Source organism: Crinia signifera, chromosome 4 (assembly GCF_055691185.1).
Source record: "Crinia signifera chromosome 4, ASM5569118v1, whole genome shotgun sequence".
NCBI lineage: Eukaryota > Metazoa > Chordata > Amphibia > Anura > Myobatrachidae > Crinia > Crinia signifera.
Window position 1 is genome coordinate 23,334,382 of NC_139220.1, and position 22,228 is coordinate 23,356,609.

At 46.2% G+C, this 22,228-nt stretch overlaps 1 protein-coding gene across 2 annotated transcripts in view; it reads left to right on the forward strand.

The window, feature by feature from the left end:
• The window catches only part of GABRA1 (gamma-aminobutyric acid type A receptor subunit alpha1), a 140,000-nt gene that overhangs the window by 112,868 nt on the left and 4,904 nt on the right, over nucleotides 1-22,228 (forward strand). For both annotated transcript variants that reach the window (XM_083181408.1, XM_083181409.1), the window contains exon 9: nucleotides 227-429. In XM_083181408.1, the coding sequence (XP_083037534.1) occupies nucleotides 227-429 (203 nt within the window). The remainder of the gene's footprint in view (nucleotides 1-226; nucleotides 430-22,228) is intronic.

Sequence of the window (22,228 nt, forward strand, 5' to 3'; positions counted from 1 at the left end):
CCTCTGAATTAAGCCAAAAAAACCAACCTTGTGATACTGTATAAATAAAGAGAAGAACAGCTTGGCCCATCTAGTCTGCTCCTATAGAAACATTAAATTCTTCATCTTAAAATATATTAGTTTCTTTTGTTAACAGTGTTTAAATGTATTTTCTAAACATTTGACATAGCGTGTGCCTATGAATAAATCAATGTAATCACCGTGACTTTGTACCTCTTGTTTGCAGGTGTAACAACTGTCCTTACCATGACGACACTGAGTATAAGTGCTAGAAACTCTCTTCCAAAAGTTGCGTACGCCACTGCCATGGACTGGTTCATAGCAGTGTGTTATGCATTTGTATTTTCTGCATTAATCGAGTTTGCGACTGTAAACTATTTTACGAAGCGAGGTTATGCATGGGACGGAAAAAGTGTCGTTCCAGAAAAGGTAATGTTATATTTCAACATATATGTTTAACGTGGGGCAGGATGTAATTCCCCCTGAAATGGCCAGAGATGCAGGTTCCCACCGAACTCGGACGTTTTTTAAAGCGGCAATCATTTACAATGTAAAACCATGTAAATGATTGCCGCTTTAAAAAAAATCCGAGTTCATATGGGAACCCGCACCTCTGGCCAACTCAGGAGGAATTACATCCAGCCCTGAGAATTTATTGCTCCTGACATGTTTTTTTTTCCAGGTTGTATATACTGCCAAAGGTTACCACTGTCTGATCTGTAGGATACTATTGGCGGTATTCAGTGACGGTTTTTGCGGTGAGGATGGCTTGTCTTGGTGAAAGACGCCAAAAACAAGCCATCCTTGTCGTCTAACCCCCTCGTCAGCCCTATACTACATTCCATGGAAATCCTCACCATTAGGCTAGGATTCCCCAGAACAGCGAAGTTTGACGCATATGCAATGAGCCCGCTGCATATAGCAGTGAGTCTCGCCGTTTTGATTGCCACACTCACTGTTTCCACCTCCTTGAAAAGAACCAGCAGTGATCCCTGTGCAGTATGCGGCCCACTCTTTTTCTGTTTTGGTTTGATGCGTGACTACAACTGGATTTGGCTGTTCCCCCCCAGTACACATTTGGCCATCCCCCCCCCCCCCCCCTAGTACACAGGCCATGTCCGCTCTCGTGGCCCTGGATACAAAAGTATGTGCATAAGTTAGCATAATTGGCTTGCATACTGTAGCAGGTAATAAATAATTTTGCTTGAGAAGTTCAATGAAGTCGTTCGATCAAACTGAACGAGATACCCCTTTCAGACCGCACTTTTTACCCGTTATTTTGCCGTTTTTACCGTTTTAAAACAGTAATTTGTGCAGTCTGAAAGGTGCAGAGTGAATTTACCGGTTCTATTGAACTGGTATTTCTAAACGGTAATAAAGCAGGGTCCTACCCGTTTCAGACCCTTTTTTTTTCATCCACTGTTTTCTATGGGGAAAACGGGTTCAGTGTTGTGAAGGAACAAAAAGTGCATTGAAATACCGTTTAAGGACAAAAACTGCACTGAAATACCATTTAAAGACATGCGGTGTGAAAGGGGTTTGAGTTGGTAGACCCGTTTTTAGAAACTTTTTAAAATACCTGGTCAAAGCCAGTTTTGCGGTCTGAAACCAGCATCAGTTAAGTCTTACATATGTATATCTGTGACTGAGTTGACACAAAACAAGCTACAACCACAAATTATAAACTCGCAGACAATATACAGTATGCTGACTTCAATGGCTGTGTAGGGTGTGAAATTATGAAAATGGGGCATCTCAGACTGGTACTAAGGTACACAATTTGGAGTTTTTTTTTTTTAGATTTTGAACTTAATTAATATGCCCTTAGTGCTGGTGTCTCAAGTCAACCCTTCCATTATGATGTAATAACCAACAGCCTAGTGCTTTTGACTTTTTTTCCCTGCACCCATGTAAAGTCAAGTTACAGTTTATGGGTCAGACAGCAAAATGACGCTAGCCCAAATCATGCAGGATAGGAAATATGTGATACCATTTACCACTAAGGGACTACCCACGCCCCTCTCCTAATGGTGTATATACTATATGCAGCCACGTAGGTAGCAATGAATGATGTGTTGTGTTCTGTATTCAAAGGTAGTCATGGGCATGGTCATACAGGTGAATGTCTACAGAGCCATTGCTCTAGATGGACACCCAGCGGGAAAGGCAGTCCGGACCCAAGTCGCCCAGCACACATAAGGGTCTATGACTGCACATGTGCCATGGTCACACTGAACCCGCACCAAAGTACCGTAGTGATATAATCCGCTCTACAGATTTCTTTGCCAGGTGATTGACAGTTAGTAATCATTTCCAAGAGGTACTGGGGAGAGGTGGTAAAATCAAAGGCACTGCTTGTTAGGTCTACACAAGTGATCCCATATACAGAAAACATGGCACCAGCATAAAGATCTAACAGCCATTCTGTGCCACTATAGACTTGTTTGGATTGGTGAAGCCGCTGGTTCTCAATACATTTCCCGGTGTACAGGTGCTCAGCTGCACATACATTAGTATATACAGTATCTCTAATTAGGCCCTTTGGCGGAAGGAGCAACCAGCAGTCATGACTAATCAGCAGAGGCACTACTGTCAGTACATTGTGTCAGCATTGTCACAGCCTAAAGCATCACTGTTGGAAGAGGGTACTCTAGGTACTCCATGTGTTCTCAACCATGTTAGTGCAAATGAGGAAATGGACGGAGGAGCTGCAAGTGGACCACATTACGTCTCCCAGAACAATCACCATGTCAGCACTCGTCGGCATTGAGGAGATGGGATTGGCTGCATAATAAACTAAAATCTACCCTACAGTAAGCCATTAATTTGCCAAGAACCTGCCTGTATTCCAGACTATGGGCCACTGTGATCCCTTGTTCAGTATACATTTGTAAACCAAATGAATATACAGATGGAGCGCCTCTCAAGTGTAAGTTATTAATGTTAGACATTATTGGCCAGAGGCATCAAGGTTCAAAAAGTGATAAAATGGAGATTGATAAACAACCAGCCAATCAGCCCCTACCTGCCATGTTACAGGCTGTGTTTGAAAAATTACAGGTAGGAGCTGATTGGCTGGTTGTTTCACTCTCCATTTTATCACTTTTTGAAGCTTGATACATCTGGTCCTATATAACATGTTCTCTCCGTACTGCGAAGGAACAAGACTACTTCTCATTCATCAGCAAATGTAGGCTGCCTATACTGAATACAGCTTTAATTCAAAAACTGTAGCTTTAGTTCTTAAGGCATTAACTGTAAATACTTATAATGCAATATTAGGCTTGATTCATGTTTGTAAGTAAAGAAAAAGGAACCCAACTGGGAAAAACCATGGTGTACTGCAGGTGGGGGCAGATGTAACGTGAAGAGAGTTAGATTTGGGTAGGGTGCGTTCAAATTAAAATCCAAATTGTAGTATGAAAATAAAGCTAACAGATATGTGGTCAGGATGACAGTGTTCAATATACAGTTGGAGATGGAGCCCCTCTCAGACAGCTTGGGGAATCGCCAGATTCCCTTAGCTGGGGATCGCCGGCAGAGAGGAGCTCCAACTGACCGGGATGCATGAGCGTTGCTTGCACATCCCCATAAACACGGTGACAGGGAGCAATTTCCGTGTCATTCTCGGCTTAAGGGAGAAGGGCAGGGTTAGGGGGGAGCTGGGGGCAACTGCTGGTGGCGTTGGGGGAGATGCAGTGGGTGGTGGAGGGCTCCATTGGAACGGGGCACATGAGCATCTCGTGCGCAAGCGCCCCCTTAAAGAAGATGGCGGCAGCTGGTGGTTGGCAATTCCAATGCCAGGAGCAGCTCTAATGAGAGCTGCTTAATCTGTACCGATGCTGGTTTCCTGGCAGCCATCAGTAGACCAGCGCCAAAACCTTGAATAGAATCAGGATTCAGATGCTGGAATACCTACTTCTGGCATCCCGATCAGTGAGTATGCGGGGTGGGCTAGTGTGTGGCCCAGGGAAGGGGGGGGTGGGTTAGTTTTAAACACTAGTGGGGGACTCAGGGCTAGGCTACGGTGGAGAAGGTTACAGTTAGTCTGTGGGGAGGGGAGTTAGGTTTAGGCACTTAGAAGGTGGGGTTAGGGTTATGCCATGGGGCAAAGGGGGGTAGATGTAGTTGGCAGGGTACAGGTGTTAGTTATAGGCACTAGTGGGGAGTGATAGGGTCAGGCTGTGGGTGGTGGGTGGGTTTAGGGTTAGGCTGCTGTAAAGGAAGGTTAGCTTTAGGGAGGTAGGGTGGAGTGTAAGGGTACTTACGGAGCCCCTGTCAGGATTTTTCGTATCAGGGTTCTTTTGACCACCGGCATATCATATGTATCATCATCTGTGGGCAACATGCAGAAGCAGCTAGTGTTTGCGCAAATGTATTTGCTCACCTTGTGCGGCATCACAGTTTGTTCCAGAAACAAAGTTACCAGATTTTTTTTTTGCTTTTTGCTTTACAATCATGAATCAGGTATATTATTATATTGCTATGGGAAAGTTGCATAGGCTACTTCACAGTCTTTTATCATGCATGGGATGGACGTACTCTTCCAAGGTAATAAATAAAACACCGGCAATGAACATGAACGGAGCATTGCCACCCAGTGGCAGTGTCTGAGGTAACACAATGGTGCACTATTTATTGATACATTCTTCTATCTGGTGTTGAATCCTAAAGAGAATTAAGATTCAGAATATTATGACGTATTCTGTCACATTTAGTTTTAAGGTTACCAAACACGGTACCATACAAATACAAACAGGTTTACATGGAAAACTCCCACCTTTAAAAAAGCTTTACAGTGTGGACACGTTTATATTAGAAAAAACATTGCCTATGAATCTGCATTCCTAGATTAATTTGCTCCTAACCTTCAGTCAATAATGATTAATGATTCTGGTATATCTCAATAAGGTCAGGCGTTGCACATTGCCACACAGCCATTGATCTGGCTGGATTGTAAAATCAAGATTATAGTTTTCCACTTCTGTGCTGATAGGATTCCATTTCATTAAACTTTCATTCAACTTTCCAGTATGCAGTACTGTGTATACAGTGATGGCTCATATATACAGTACTCATTGAGGTATATACAGTACATCATTTGGTGTTTTTCTGTTTCCAATGGTAAACACCTGGGATTTTATCAGGGTAGTATTCAATGATCATTTTCACCATGTGCAGTGAATCCTGTTTAGGGTTCGCTGCACATTCGCCGCCATACAGAGGGCTGGAGGATTCGCAGCTAGCCCTCCCTCTCCCCCACTGCAGCAGGGGGGGAGGAGGAGGGCAGGTGGGGGCACAGGCAGCGGAAGTTGCATCTCCGAGGAAACTGGGCAGGTGGGGAGGTGCAGGGGGCGCTGCGCTGGTCCCGCTCGTGCATATGTAATGAGCGAGACCCTGCCGACGTCATCTGAAAATATATATATATATGTATATATATTCATGTGCTGCAAGTACATGAATCCAAATAGCATTCACTTCAAATAATAAAATTACATATTTTTGGACACCAAAAAAAAAAAAGAAAACCTTTAATTTAAAAAAAACGCATTACAGTTCACCTTAAAAAGATGTTGAATGCAAAATGGTGAAACACGGCAAATATCACGGTGAAAGCAGTTCTCCATCCTAGCATTGAATACACCCTCGGCGAATTAGAGTCAAAACCCCATTGAAATACACCAGCGAATTGAAGTGAGCATGAAACGGAGAACTGGCCAGCATTCGCTGTTCACTTTCGGCGAACAGTGAACTTTGAATAGGATGAATCAGATTTTCAGTGAAAAGATTCACGGCAGAGCCTGGAAACAGCCCGATTCACCGAAAAAAGCGGTGAATCCAGCGCGTTGAATACTGGCCTCCGTGTTCATAGGGTTTTATTCATAGGGTCAAGTAGGGGCTGATTTCAGGGGGGTGCAGTCAGTGCATTTGTCCTCTCTCAATACTTCTTACCTGCCTACCTGGCAGCTGTATAGCAATCGCGCAGCAAAACATGCAGATAGAGAGAGAGAGAGAGAGAGAAAGAGAAGTGCCTGTTGCTGCTTAGTGCCAGCAGCCTCCCTGAACCTTATGCAGCCTAGCACACCGAACCATGTGCGGGTCTTATGTATGGGGATGAGCAGTAGTCTCCTCTCCCTGCAGGATCTGCTGCTATGCTGCTACAGAGCAACTAGCGGTAGTCAGTGCCGCCATCAGGGGGTGCTGTGGGTACAGCTGTCCCGGGCCCGGCCCTCTGAGAGAGCGTGAAGGGCCTGGGCAACTCATTTTGCCCACCGCACCGCCTCTGCTGTGCTGCCTGCGCTGCTCAGTGGCTGAATGAAGCCCTGCTCTCAGAGCACAGGCTTCTTCACATCAGGATGCTGGTGGCCAATTAATATGTGGCACCGGGTGGTGAGCCAATCGGAGCTCTTGTACCGTTAGTCAATCATAGCTGCTGTTGGTATGCAAGCTCTGATTGGCTCACCTGGTGCCACATATTAATTGACTGCCAGTGTCTGGAGGTGAAGAAGCCAGTGCAGGCAGCACAGCGGAATCGGGAATGGGGGATCCAGGCGGTAAGTGAAGTGAGGGTGAGGGTGGGGCCAGCAGAGGGAAGTTGCCGGGCCTGGACTAGAAATCAGTCCCGGGCCCCAAAATTCCTAGTGGCAGCCCTGGCGGTAGTGGACTGGTGAGCAGGGGAGCAGGAGAGGCGTTCACACTGATCAAACTGATCATTTGCATGGTTTGCCTCGATGCAGGACGATCCATTCCACTGAGAATCAGCCCCATAATGTTCTATCTGTTCTATCTATGTTCTCCTATCCTGCCTCCGTTCCCATCCATTCCTACTTATCCTATTGTTTTTAGTTCGTCCACCCACCTCCTTTTAGTCTGTTAACTCTTATGAGTAGGGCCCTCCTTCCTCACGTACTCACCCTACCTCTTTACCTCACCAGCACTCCTGCCCTGTTCTTCCCTTCCTCTACTTCATCTTCAGTCTCCTCGACAATTTCGACACCTACTTCTGAACTGATGCTGCTTTTAGTTCTACCAGCTATACCCCTATTTATGCTGTATTTTATCAACACACCCTGTACGTTACCTTGTAATTTTTTTTTTTGCTATGTACGGTGCTGCGGACACTTTGTGGCACCTTAGAAATAAACATACTACTACTACTCCTACTACTATCTGCATTTCACAAATGCAAATGTACTTTGGCCGTCATTCTAATTCCTTGAGCCCCTGGCGTGCTCGTACCAGGGACCAATGTTTCAGCCCTGCATATGACAGGCAACGGCGAGCGGGGAGGCGGCGGATGGCAGCGGGTAGCTCCGTCAGAACAGTGCATGCGAGCATCTAGTGCACGTGCCCCCTTTCGACGGATGGTGGGGGCTGGCGACTCTATGGCCAGCCCCTGCAAAAAAAAAAAAGCTGTGGTCCATCTGTATAACGGGTTCCCAGCTTTCTTTCATCCTAATTAAATGCCAGATGAATCTTTCCGTATGTATATATGTTACAATAGTAAACAATTACATTCTAGAAAGAATAGGCAGATCCAAATCCGGCAACTCATCAGTGCCCAAGATCACGGTTTGTATTTCAAAGCCAGGCTTGTTAAGAACCGATAGTAAATGATATCCTCTTACTCATATAGAAAACTGCTCACTTAATTCTCTACATCCTACACCTTTCCTGTCTTCTTACTCTATTATCTCTCTTCTTCATCCGCACAAATCAGTAAATACAGATGCGTTGTCACACACAGTGGCTTCAGTCAGTGGCGTACCAAATAATAATAAATTTTTAGCACATATTTGCATATTTTATATTTACATATTTGCCAGGATATTAAGAGAAGGCAAATACTGTACATCTTTATCAGCCTGGTGAATTCCAGGAATTCCTTACTAACACATGGATAAACTACCTGGAAGACAATCTATACTCTAGGTATAAATATACAGCACATTGTTTTGGTGCAGAGGCTGTATAACTGATTTAGTCTAGAGTAGGAGTGGCCGAACCGGTCCTCGGGATCTACTGTACCAACGGTCCACGTTTTCTAAATCACCTAGCTGGTGCACAGCTGTAGTTATTACTAACTGTCACATTACTAACTGTCACATTTTCAAACCTGCTGCATTCATTCCTACTATAGACCTACAGGTGGCCTAAAAAACATGGACTGTTTGTAAAACTTGAGGACAGGTTTGGCCTCCCCTGGTCTAGAACATTCCACTACCATCTAACCTCTTAGAACGATGACCCATTGCAACATTACTAGCCAGCAAAACAAAATTATTTTCTAGTGATTCTACTAAGTACCACAAACAGTCTCTTGCTGAGCTCTCAACAACTCATACCGGCTTTAAATGTGGTTTGCCCCAGGCTGATCTACTCCATTGACTGTGGTCCTTCCCGTTAGCTCCCACCTTTTTGTTACAAGTATGTAATTATTCTTAAGCATATTTGGTAAACTGATGTACCTGCCATTAATTCCTACATGGGCACAATTTTGCCTTCTTATGCAAAATGTTAGAATTACAAGGGAATGCAGGCGGCTGCTATTGGCAGTCAATGCATCAGCTGAAATATAAATTTTGCAGGTGTGAATCCACCATGAACCCCCAACCATATCCATTTACAAAAAAATTTATTATATTTTTGTGTATGGAATGGGTGGTGGGAAGAGATGAAAACCAGAATGGAGAGGTTTTAAACAATGTGGGAAAGCATCATAGCAACCCTGCCAACAGCCATAGAAACTAAGGACCCTTTTCTGGTCCACACGCAATGCTGCAAAATTCTCAGCATTGGGTGTGGATGAAACGCCGCCCACATGACTGAACCCCTCCTCGCTCGGTAAAGTTACCCTGCATGGCTGCAAATGGATGTACAAATATCCATTCATAGCCTTGGGTGCGTGGACCAAATCATTCGATGGTCAGCAACCATGAAATAATTTGGAAGGTGCACACAGATTTAAGACACCTATCTGTTGTCTTACATTTGCATGCTCCCTGTATGGGAAGTGGGCAGGCAGCTGACATCCACTGACATCCGCATCATGGGCGCATTTACATGCTGTGCAGTCCCATCGCCGCTGCCCCATGCTCCCAGCCCACACTGCTAGGTGCGAAAAGGACAGTGAACTAGCAGTTCGCAGTGCCTGCTCACACCCAGCATCTGCACATGTGTATAAATTCGCACACACAGATGCTAAACATCGCTCCCTGTGCGAACACACAGGCGAGCAATGCAATCAGAATAAGGCCCTAAGATTCAAAATTCTCTGTACAATACCCCTTGATATATTTAGTGCATGGTGGTTAGTTATCTTCCTACTACTGTTTGATCTTGGTTGTGGGGTAGGGGGTGAGAAGCAGGGCTGGATCAAGGCTTGTGGAGCCAGGAAACTTAAGACAGTGGGGCCCAGGTAACAGGGGGTGGTTAGGTGTATATTAGATTGTACTGTATATCTCCCAACATGACCCATTCCAAGAGGGACAAAATACTCTCTCTCTGGTCCTCTCTATTAAATTAGGGTTGGAATCACCCGTGTTGAACCATTTCATTTAAAATAAAGGAAATTTAATTCAGGTGATTGCAATCATAAATTAAGATGGAAGTCCTGATGGAGAAGGATTTGTCACATCTGGATGGGTCATGTTCGTGTCACGACATTCAAGTATGTTTGGTGTTTACCTTGTTTGTGAATTCCTGCTAGTTCTGCTCTGCCTTGCTCTGCTCCATGCTGTCAATCTGTCATGTGTAGTCTGAGCATTGCAGATTGATTGCAGCACCTGGGTGAGACCATGCTCAGTTCTCCTTGATTAGCAAACCTGTGAAGCTCTAGCTCAGTGCTGACAGCTGTAGCTCATTAGTTCCCTATAAAAGGCACTTCCTAGTATTTCCTGCCAGAGTATAGATTCACTAACCTGCTCCAGCATCCCTTGTGCTTATGGTGTTTATTCCTGACTACTTGTGATTGACTTTGACTTGCATTCCTTGACTACTCTCCTGCCTAATCCTAGTGCCGTATCCAGAGACTACCTGTTTTGGTGCTTGTGTATTAGCACAGCGCCCAGTACGTTCTTAGCATACTGGGCTATTCTCCATACTGAAATCGCATCAGATAGCATGCCTTGTATGGTGCCGTGCGATCCGATGTGATGTCCCTTTAGTTAATATTCAGTGCTCAAGTGTGCTTATACAATAAAATATTGCATGGGATCACATGGCACCATACACACCGTGCGATCCAATGCGATATTTCATTGTATGCCCACCCATGCTATGAGATATGATGGGTGCTTTATTTTGAAAGCACCTATGCCATTTTTTTGTGTTTTTTTTGCACACCCCACTATCCACGCCAACCTGAAGCATGGCGACCTTTTAATACCCCAACTATCCACGTCGGTGTGGAGTTGATTTTATAAAGTGTGGCGAGCGCAGCAAGCCACTGAGCCCAAAGCGTGGCGTGCGGATGCGGTTTACTTTACATGTATTCTGCGTCCCCTCAAGGGGCTCGCTGCGCTTGCCGCACTTCAGGCTCGGTGGCTCGCTGCGCTCACCACACTATATAAAATCAAGTCCGCGCCGACGTGGATAGTGGGGGTATGAAAAGGTCAGGAGGACGCGTTCTGCTGCGCTTGCCACGCTTCGGGGTGGCTTATATAGTGCGGGTGTGCAAAAGAAAAGAGAAGGGCATGGGTGCTTTCAAAATGAAGCACCCATCATATGTCATAGCATGGGTGGCCATACAATGAAAATATCGCATTGCATCGGATTGCATGGTGTGTATGGTGCTGTGCGATCCGATGCGATATTTCATTGTATAAGCGCTCTTGAGTACTTAATATTAACTAAAGGGACATCTCATCGCATCGGATCTCACGGCACTAAAACGGGACATGCGATGTGATGCAATATCCCTATGCTAGCATACGTATGCTAATTGGGTGCCGTGCTAATACACAAGTACCCCTGTTTTTGACCTCGACTTGTGTTCCTGATTATTGTCCTGCCTCATCCCAGTGTACTGCAAACCATGCCTCCTCATGTATGACCTTTCCTGACCTTGGACATCCTATTGCCTTATCTTTTGGCACCTGTTTTGCCCATTTGATCCTGACCTGGCTATGAAGACCATGAATAATCCTGACTACACTCCACCTGTCTATCTGGGTTTACCAGTCCTAAATGGGGAACCTGATCAGAGGACCGCAACCAGCGTGTCTGAAGCAGCAAAGCCCATATCCCACTTGGAGGGGTCACTGGCAAAAACCATCAGCACGGTAAGATTCCACACCCCTGCATCAGGTCCAGTCAATCCCCAGCCTGATATTTGCTATTGAGTCCTAGACTGTGACAGAATACTCTGGCCAAAAAGAGGAGCTATGGGAGCTACAGATGGGTCTGGTCCCATCTTGGCAGGGGATGGCGCTGGCGTCGCCAGCCGCCATCCTCCGCCAGCGCCATGGCGATGGTGAGAAGGGGACGCGCACGCACGAGAGGCGCGCGCGTCCCCTTCCGACGGCGCTTCCATCTGTTCCTCCGGGTCCCCGCCGGCTTGCCGGCGGTAACCCGGGGTCCCCGCCGCCTGCCCTAACCCCCCCTAACCCTGTCCGTCTCCCTGAGGCGGAGACGGACAGGGTTTCCGTCGCGCTGGCAACGGAGACTGAGACGCGCGTGCGCGTGAGACGCACGCGCGTCTCAGTGTATTCGCTGGCGTGGCTGCTGGCGGGTCGCCAGCGCGGACGTTCTGGCGACCCGCCAGCAAGGATGGGACCAGACCCATCTGTACTCTCTGCTAGAGCAGGACCAGGCTCTGATCATGCAAAGCTTAAAAACTCTGCTGCATTGGATGGACCTCACTCCATCTCCTTCAACACCTGTGAAATCAGATTCAGAGACAATTGGGCTGCTACTTCTGCAGTTACAGGAGCTACTGGCCAGGATCCTATCAATTGTGACTAAATTGCTTGGCAATTCTGCTGATAGCATGATTTCTTCCACTCTGGGTTTGGGCTTTTAAGAGTCATGCCCCAGGAGGGGGCTGCTAAATATTGTGCTCCAGGAGGAGCTTCTTATTGACTTGCCTCAGGAGGGCTTCCAAGTGTTGTGCTCCAGGAAGGGCTTCCTGGTGTCATGCCCCAGGTGGGGCTTCCTGGTGTCATGCCTCAGAAGGGGCTTCCTAGTGTCATGCCCCAGGATGGGCTTCTGAGTATTGTGCTCCAGGAGGAGCTTCTTAGTGACTTGCCCCAGGAGGGGCTTCCAAGTGCTGTGCTCCAGGAGGAGCTTCTTAGTGACTTGCCCGAGGATGGGCTTCCAAGTATTATGCTCAAGAGGGGCGTCAAAGTGTTGTATCCCAGGAAGGGTAACAGAGTGATGAGCCCCTAGAGATTTCAGAGTTTTACACCCAGAAGAGATCTCGGAGGATCATGCCCCAGGAAGGGTCTCAGACTGTCATGCCCCAGGAGGGTTCTCAGAGTACTAAGCATCAGAAAGGGGTTCAGAGTGTCGTGCCTTAGGTGTGGTCTCTGAGCATCGCACCCCAGGAGGGGTTCCTCAACACTATATTCCAAGAGGGGTCTCTGAATGTGGTACCTAAAAAGGTCTATTAATATTGTATCCCAGGAGGGATCTATGAGCATTGTACCCCTGAAGGGGTCTCTGGTAATCACACTCCAGGAGGGGTCTCCGAGTGTGTTTCCCCAAGAGTGGCCACTGAAGGATGTCAGAGTTTTGGGGATCTGTAGTTACCCCAGAAGGGGGGTCAGAGTTTTTTGCCCCAGAAAGGGATTCCAGTTCTTTTACCCCAGAATGGGGCTCCAAGTCTGTCACCACAGAGGGGGGACTCCAAATTCATCACCCCAGAATTGGGTTCCAAGTATGTCATCCTAGGTGGGGGTACCAAGTCCATCACCACAAAGTCCATTACTTCCATGGCCCCTGGGCCTAATCTTTCAGCCAATAAAAAAGTTAGTGTGCCGATGCCTGCCATACCAGATGTTTAAGAGGCATTAGTTTCATCTCAGGTGTCTGTCTTGTCTGAGGCTTCTGCTATGCCCAAGGTTCCAGGACAATCTTTAATGGTCATATGTCCGAACTATCAGCCTTGCCTAAAAAATCCAAGTTGTTTGCCCTATCCAGGCTCCAAGAGGTTCCTGTTGAATTGAGTCCATCTGAAGAACCTTCCGTCATCTTTTTTGAAGGAAACCTTGCCCATTACCAAGATTTAGCAGAGCACTACTTAAATGCCATGAACTCTGATCCATCCTCTGGGGTCAATCTGGCAAATATTGTCAAATATTTATTGTTGTCCTTCAGAGAGGAAGCATTGGAATGGACTAATCTACTTCTGAATTTAAATGATCCCAAAATCCGAGACATCAGATTCTCAAGTGCCGTGGTGGATAAATTTGGATCTGAGAATCCTGGTGTAGGACCTTCCTCATTCTTGGTTTTTAAGTGACCTGGGTTGAAGGTCAGTCAGAGTTATGAGTCAGCTAGCCAACATTTTAGAATTTCCAGAGCATCCTCAAAACATTTTTTGAACCCCAACTCCTCGGACTTAAGAGCTGGAGAGGTGTTTCTTCCTGTATCCTTGTAGTTTCTTCCAGGTTGGTCGATTCTCAAGAACTCCCAAACATTGGCCATGGACCAAGACTCAAGTTCAGACTGTGGCTCAAATGATGATATGACTCTCTTCCTGGGACATCCAATATTCTCTACCCCCGTTTTGTAGAGCCAAAGGCCACATCTCAGTCAACCAAACCTACACAGTCCTCTAAAAAGAAGCATGGCAGGCAATCTTGAAAATTTCCTCGTGGGATGTTAGGAGCCCACCCATAGATGGGAGGGTAATATCACGACATTCAAGTATGTTTGGTGTTTAAGTGGTTGTGAATTCCTGCTAGTTCTGCTCTGCCTTGCTCTGCTCCATACTGTCAATCAGTCTTGTGTAGTCTGAGCATTACAGACTGATTGTAGCACCTGGGTGAGACCATGCTCAGTTCTTCTTGAGTAGCAGACCTGAGAAGCTCTAGCTCAGTGCTGATAGCTGTGGCTTACTAGCTCCCTATAGCAGGCACTTTCTGGCAATCATAGAGTATAGGTTCAATAACCTGCTCCAGCGTCCCTTGTGCTTATAGTGTTTATTCCTGGCTACCTGTGATTGACTTTGGCTTGCATTCCTGACTACTCTCCTGCCTAATCCTAGTGTACTGTATCCAGAAACTACCTGTGTTTGACCTCAGCTTGCTTTCTTGATTATTCTCCTACCTCATCCCAGTGTACTGCAAACCATGCCTCCTCGTGTATGACCCAGCCTGACCTTGGGCCTCCTATTGCCTTATCCTTCGGTATCTGCCTTTTCCATTTGATTCTGACCTGACTACGAAGACCATGAATAATCCTGAGTCCACCCCACCTATCTACCCGGGTTTACCAGTCCTAATTGGGGAACCTAATCGGGAGACTGAGACCGGAGTGTCTGGTGCAGCAAAGCCCATATCCCACTTGGAGGGGTCACTGGCGAAAACCGTCAGCATGGTAAGATTCTGCACCCCTGCATCAGGTCAAGTCAATCGCCCACCTGGCATTCGCTATTCTGAGCCCGTGACCGTGACAGTTCAAAGGTATGGATTGTGTATATTAAATTTAAACCAAGGGTGTATATTATATTTAAACTAATAGTTGTATGATGTCTGGTTACTGTTTATAGCTTCACCTAACTGAGATACATTTATGTTATTATGTTTAAAGTAATGGAACAAAGGCAACTTAAACAGCCTTAAAATACACATAGAAAAATGTAATCTACTGTACCATCTATCTTGTGCCATGCAAAAATAGCAGCAACCTTTGTACTACTTACACACTGGGACAGAAACCTTGAGAGCTAGTAAGGTCACAGTGCTCTGGCTGGGGGCCCCATCACAGAGAGGGGGGACAGGGTACATTATGCCCTGTGTCCCCCTCTTAAACTGGCTATGACAAGATGTGTGCATATATATTCAACTATTGAGTACTTGTGTATTAGCACGGTGCCCGGCTACACCACCGTTTCAGCGTAGCGTCAGCATAGGCCAATGTCTGCCTAGCGTAGTTAGCGTAGGGACTCTTCGGCAGCCCGGCTTTGACCCTGGCATCCATAGCTCTGTCCCCAGCATCCATGGCAAGCCTAGGGAGTTCCTCTCACACAGCGCCGGTAACCACCAGATCCCCTGCGCTGGCGGACGCCGGTGGAGAGGCACTCCAGCTGTCTGAGATGCATATGCATCTCAGACGCTCCTGCATCTCAGTAATTATTGCGGCAGGGTAAGGCAACCCTGCCCAAGTCCGCAAGTGCGTCTTATGCACAATAAAGGAGACATTTGCCAGTGCTCCATGTTACATACTGACAAATGCTTCCTTTTCAAACCCCCACTAATAACACCATCCCGAAGCATGGCGAGTGCAGCGTTACGTGTCCTCCCGACCTGTTCATACCCCCACTATCCACGTCGGCCTTGAGTTGACTTTCTAAAGTGTGTCGAGCGCAGTAAGCCCGAAGCGTGGCATGTAAAGTAATCCGCACCCCCTCGCGGGTCTCGCTGCGCCCGCCACACTTCAGGCTTTGTGGCTCACTGCGCTCTCCATACTTTATAAAATCAACTCCAGGCCGACGTGGAAGGTGGGGGTATAAAAAGGTTGAGAGGAAACAAGACGCGTGCGCTCGCCACGCTTCGGGCTGGCGTGGAATGTAGGGGTGTTTCAGGAACACATTCCCACCTGTCATGTCAGCCAGGTTTAAATGGTCAATGGTGCCCACACAATGTAGTAAGCGCTGACTGAGTACGCTAACTGCGTAACGCTGACTGAGTACGCTAACTACGTAAGCTCCGGCTGGCCATGAACTGGCGGGAACACAATGCTGATACTAACAGGGATGCCTGACTGACTACGCTAACTACGTAAGCTCCGGCTAGGCACGAACGGGCAGGAACACTACACTACGCTGCCTGCACTGGGCACGCGAACACTATGCTGATTCTGAAAGCGCCGCTATGATAACTGCGTAACGGCGCTATGCTAATACACAAGTACCAACTATTGTTTACAGCATTTGTGTTAGCAGCCTGATACTGCCAATATTTTGATACATTCTTATATTATGCATAATTTTCTCCTTTTTAAGTGTAAGTGTAACATAAATGGTGCAACATAAATGGTGCTACAGATGGAGCGCCTCTCAAACAGCACTTGGAATCACCAGATTCCCTGTGCTGGCATATGCTGGTGGAGAGGTGCTCCATCCAATGGGGGTGCGCAAGCATCTCACACACACACACCTCTGCTTTAAACAGGCAGGGTTAGGGAGGGTATGGGGAGGCGGCAGGGACCAGTGGGAGCAGCAGGGAGGTGGTGGAAGGCGATAGAGAGCTCCGTCAGAACGGGGCATGCAAGAGAGAGCTCCATCAGAACGGCGCATGCGAGCGTCTCATGTGTGTACGGCCCCTTCTGTTAGATAGCGGGGGCTGGAGGTTGGCGATTCTATAACTAGCTGTCAACTGAATGAGAGGCGCTTCATCTGTATGTGCATTCACGCCATTGTCTGCGTGTATTGTAGCCGCACCAGCAGCCTATAGAGTCTATGAGCTGGCAGCCTGGTGCAACTTGATGGCCTGTATCACAGGTGCCACAAGGAGCACCAAACAGGCACTTACTGCTGATATGTAGCCACAATGAGCATAGTTAGATTTGTATACTTGCTACAACTGCCTCCTAAAATCTATCGATATCTATATGTATATGTATAATATATATATATATATATATATATATATATATATATATATGTATATATCCATCTACAAAAATAGAGGGGGCACCTGATGGTGTAATATCATTTTTAATCAAAAAGTGTGCACAATATTAAAACAATTTTGCAGAAAGTAGTGTCCGTACCAAGGTCTCCCTCTGGTGTGGGCTGGCTACCACAAGATTTCACAATAAACCACTGGCAAGACAGCTCGCAAAGATGGACTCACAGGACCCTCAAGATCTCCACAGGCTCTCCCGGCTGGCTGTGACTTAGCGCTCAGCACACACACACGGCAAACAGCTCGGACCACCAGCAGCGTCTCCAGCAGCAGAGTAGCGTCACACATTTACAAATAATATTACACTATCAGGCCCCCCCTCTATTTTTGTAGATGGAGATGTTGTAGGAGACCCGGCGGTAATCGGGATCACAGGAGGGGAGCTGCAGTCCGAGAAAAATACCAGGACTAGTGTGTGCTTCTAAGGACACCTACAATCAGATTGTCTCACTAAGGACTACAGGTGTCAGCGCACCTATATTCTCTGTGTTGTGTGTGTATATATATATATATATATATATATTTGATTGCGAGGGCTTTGTAATCTGTGCTCATTAGGACATATGACAGCTTGTGTTGGATAATTGGTATGATGTATGACTGGTTGTCAATGAGTTAACATTGTCACCACTAAATGGGATGCCAATATTCTACCAATAAATTTTATGAAAGATGGATTGGGTGCAAAATATCAATTTATTAAACACCACATTAATAATCAAATGCAGATTGCAGAATGAATACAGGGGATGAGGGATAAAGGATTAAGTGTGTAATTAGCCCTAACAGGGCTATAGTAACAGTGGGGGGAAAGGCTGTTTGGTTGTCCTGAGTGGTAATACAAGGGTCTATGGAAAGCACAGTCTGTTGGGTGAAGACAGAGGGTGGTGGTATTGGGGGCTGGTGTCCCGTCCCCTCTGCAGTGCACCTCTCATCTGTTTTCCCCATCGGTGTCCTTTCCATGGTCCTGGTAGTCCCACGCTGGTCACAGATCTTCTTGCTCCTGCCGTGGCTCAGTCAGTGTTGCAGCTTCTTGGTGAACCTGGCTCCACAGTGCTGGGCAGGACATGACTTCCGGGTTGCGGCAACGCGAGACTACCATCACCCGGCATCACAGTCCATGCTCGACTTCTGTGGGCTCTACTCCCGCCCGGGAGGAGACTTGGTTTTCAAGGTGTCAGTCAATGGTGATGATGAGGTGAAAGAGTTTCCAACGCGTGTCAGTTGAGCCTTCTTCAGGGTGTACTGGGCCTCTGTACAGAGGACTTTATATAGGGTCACGGCCATCTTGGACTGTGTATAGCGGTGGCCATCTTTGATGTGGGAAAAATTACATCTTGGATTGTCTATAGCAGTGGCCATTTTTGATTTGGGAAATAGTCTATTGTTTCTAATGAGATACCATTTTTTACTAAGGTATATATGAGAGATGGTGTCTAAAATGTTTACCTTGGGCGTAATTCTCCATTCTGTGTTATGGAGAAGGTTCATAAAATCTCTACACAGTCTACTAGAGGCACAATGTACCTGTTCAGTTATTCTATGCTGGAAAAACACTTTACATGCAGGGTTATGCTTGGTAGTAGTCTATTTTCACTTTTTTTTGTATTTTATGCTTAGTTTGACTGATTTAACCATGAAGCTTGCTCAGCCATTTTTGTTAATGGCTATAGATAGATCTTGCCCTTTCTATGCAGTTGTGTTCTGGTGCGGTGTGTTAGTTTATTTTTATTATTACAGAAGTTGGGTCATGACCCAACACCATAAAGTGGGGGCTGCTAGAGATGTAGCCCATACTTATAGATAGACAGAGTAATTGGATGTAAATAAAGGGTCAAAGGGAAAGGTAGTTCAGCCTGTTATTATGGATTTTATTTCATTGTCGATATTTAAACCTTTGGGGTGTAAGGTTCTAAGGGAGAACATCCACTTGAGTTCTTCTTTATCTATCTTCTTGATGTAGTTCCCACCCCTCCAATTCCTCTCTACTTGTTTGATTCCTATGATGTTCAGGTCTGTAGGGTTTTTGTTGTGTACATCTTGGAAATGTTTTGACAGATTGTGTGTGTCTAGGCCTTTCTTGATATTCCTGATGTGCTCCCCTGTTCTTGTCCTTAGTTTTCTGATTGTGCGTCCTTTGTGATATTTGAAATGAAAGTGCTGGTCTTTTTGGTGTGTGTGTTTTGCATTTTGCAGTATATGCATGTTCCGCAATGGAAAAAGCCTACACTTTGGGAGGTCTTGGTCTTTGGTGTCATATGGGTGTGTGTCAGTTGCTGTTTTAAATCGCGTGCCTTTCTGTATATAATCTTGGATTTGGGTTGAAGGATGTCGTTAAGTATTTTGCCTTCTAGCAATATACAGTATGTCAATGTCTATTGAGAATTTTTTGGAGTTTTGATTTGTCTTGGTTATACTGTGTGATAAATGCTGTTTTGAATTGTTCACTATTTGTTTGATTTCTTTGTTTGTATGTGAGTAAGGATTCTCTGTCTATTTTTGTAACCTCTTGGTATGCTCCTGTGAGATCTTATTCTCTGTAACCTTTGTCCTGAAATTGTGTACATAAATTTAATCTTTGTGTTTCGTAACCTCTCAAATTGGAACAATTTCTCCTTATGCGTTGGAATTGGTTTATGGGAATGTTACTTAACCAGTTGGGGTGATGTCCACTGGTTGATAGAATATAGCTGTTTACATCTACAGGTTTTGTGGTATATTTTTGTGCAAATGGTGTTTTTCTCAAAGAAGAAGGTCCAGGAAATGTACCTCTTGTTGGCTATATTCTGTATTGAAGATAAGGTTATGTTGGTTGTTGTTGTGTGAAAGTCTGTGAACTTTGCTCATCCCCCTTCCAAATGAAGAGGATGTCATCTATATATTTCCGCCATAGGACCAAATTCTCCCCCAGCTCTTGCCTTGCCTGAATGTGATTGTACTCCCATTTGCTCATGATTGTCACGCCTGAGGATGGGGACTGACCCTGGGAAGACTCAGGCGTAGAGGCAGGTGTATTAAAACCTGGGAGCCCGTAAAGGGTTTTAGACATCCACTCACTCATGAAGGAAGGCCCGAAGGCGTGACCAGGACAACAAGGCGAAATTATAATAAAAAGTGTTTATTGAAGAAAACACAAGACAGTGGTACTGGTAACGGAATTGCAGGTGCAGGTAACTGATATCAGAATTGCAGGTGCAGGTAACTGATATCAGAATTACAGGTGCAGGTAACTGGTAACAGAATAGAGACCACTGGAGCACAGGTGTCTGAAAACACAGAGTAGAACCACTGGAGCACAGGTGCCGGAAGCATGGAGTAGAACCACTGGAGCACAGGTGCCGGAAGCACGGAGTAGGACCACAGCAGAACAGGTGCTGGAAGCATGGAGTAGAACCACTAGAGCACAGGTGCCGGAAGCAAGGAGTAGGACCACAGGAGCACAGGTGCCGGAAGCACAGAGTAGAACCACTGGAGCACAGGTGCCGGAAGCACGGAGTAGGACCACAGGTGCCGGAAGCACGGAGAAGAACCACTGGAGCACAGGTGCCGGAAGCATGGAGAAGAACCATTGGAGCACAGGTGCCAGAAGCATGGAGTAGGACCACAGGAGCACAGGTGCCGGAAGCACGGAGTAGGACCACAGGAGCACAGGTGCCGGAAGCACGGAGTAGAACCACTGGAGCACAGGTGCCAGAAACATGGAGTAGAAACACAGGTGTCTGGAAACACGGAGTAGGACCACAGGCGCACAGGTGCCGGAAGCCCGGAGTAGGACCACTGGAGTGCAGGTGCCGGAAGCACAGAGCAGATACAGCTTGTGCACTGAGGCCTGGACGCACAAGATGACAGCAACCGGGGCATAGGTGTGGATAGCTGAGATCTGCAGTGGTGAAGGTGGTCACAGTTGCAGGTAGTCACAGGTGCAGACACTGAGGCACACAGATGCAGGTGGTCACAGGTGCAGGTACTTGGAAGCACACAGGTGCAGGTGAACGCTAATACAGGTACTTGGAAGCACACAGGTGCAGGTGAACGCTGGTGCAGGTACTTGGAAGCACACAGGTGCAGGTGAATGCTGGTGCAGGAACTTGGAAGCAAACAGGTGCAGGTGACAGGTATCAGAACAGGATGCAGTGGGGAACAATAGGAATGGTAGCTGATGGGAACAGCTGGCTTGTAGACTGCCTGGAAGCAGCAGGAGACAATGCCAGAGCACTGTAGGGAGTCAGGCTGTGCTAGAGCTGGTATTAGCACTGGAACACAGGAACATCTAACCGAAAGGTTGACAATGGAAACTCTGACAAAGTGCAGGAGTCCTTCCAGCACTTTTATACCTGCAGGTGGGAGGAAAATGGGCAGGCCAATACCCAGGAGGGAAACTGCAGTGGATTGGCTGGGAAAGTCTGTTTCCTTGCTGCATGGCTGAGGCCTATAACAAGAGCAGCTGTAGTGAGCTGAGGCATTAGGCAAGATTGCAGGTTTTGCTTTACAGCTGCAGCGTCAGGTAATCACTGGAGAGACTGTGGGGAATCTGTGCTGTGATCTGCACACAAACAATACTGAGGATATCCAGACTTGGATCACAGTGACCGTCTGGAGAGACACTTTAAAGGTAAAAATAGTGTTTGTTTTACCTGGATCGTGACAGACTAGGTTTGCATAGCTGGGGGCGAATCTGGCCCTCATGGCGGTCCCCTTAATCTGTCTGTAATAGGTGTCCTCAAACCAGAAACAATTGTGTTTTAAAATGTAAGGGATGAAATCAATGATGAATTCAGATTGAAGTAGTGGCATATCTGGGTCAGTTAAGAGAAAATGTTTGATGGCTTCTATCCCTTGGTTGTGTTGTATTACTGAATATAATGAGGTTATGTCTCTAGTGCATAACCATAGCTCCTTTTCCCATTGTATCTCTTGTAGTGTCTAAATTGTGTCTGTTGTGTCTTTAAGGTGAGATTTCTTTATACACACGTTTGGTTACAAAAAAGTATCAATGTATTGTGACATGTTTGATGTTAGTGAGTTAATGCCTCATATAACCTGCTGTCCTGGTGGTTGTGTTATGTTTTGTGTACCTTAGGGAGGTAATAGAAAATGGGTATCACTGGGTTGGGGTTGACTAGATGATTGTGTTTTTTTTCTGTCAAAATTCCCATGTCTTTGCCTTCTTGTAGTAAATATTTCAATTCTTTCTGGTATGTTTCTGTTGGGTTGGATGGTAGTGGTTCGTAAGTGTCTTTGTCATTCAGAATTCTTAAAGCTTGTTTGATGTATTTGTGTTAGTTTAATAGCACTTTACCTCCCCCTTTGTCTGCCGGCTTGATCACTAGATCCCTATTGTCTTTCAGTTCTTTTAATGTCTCTGATTCTATCCT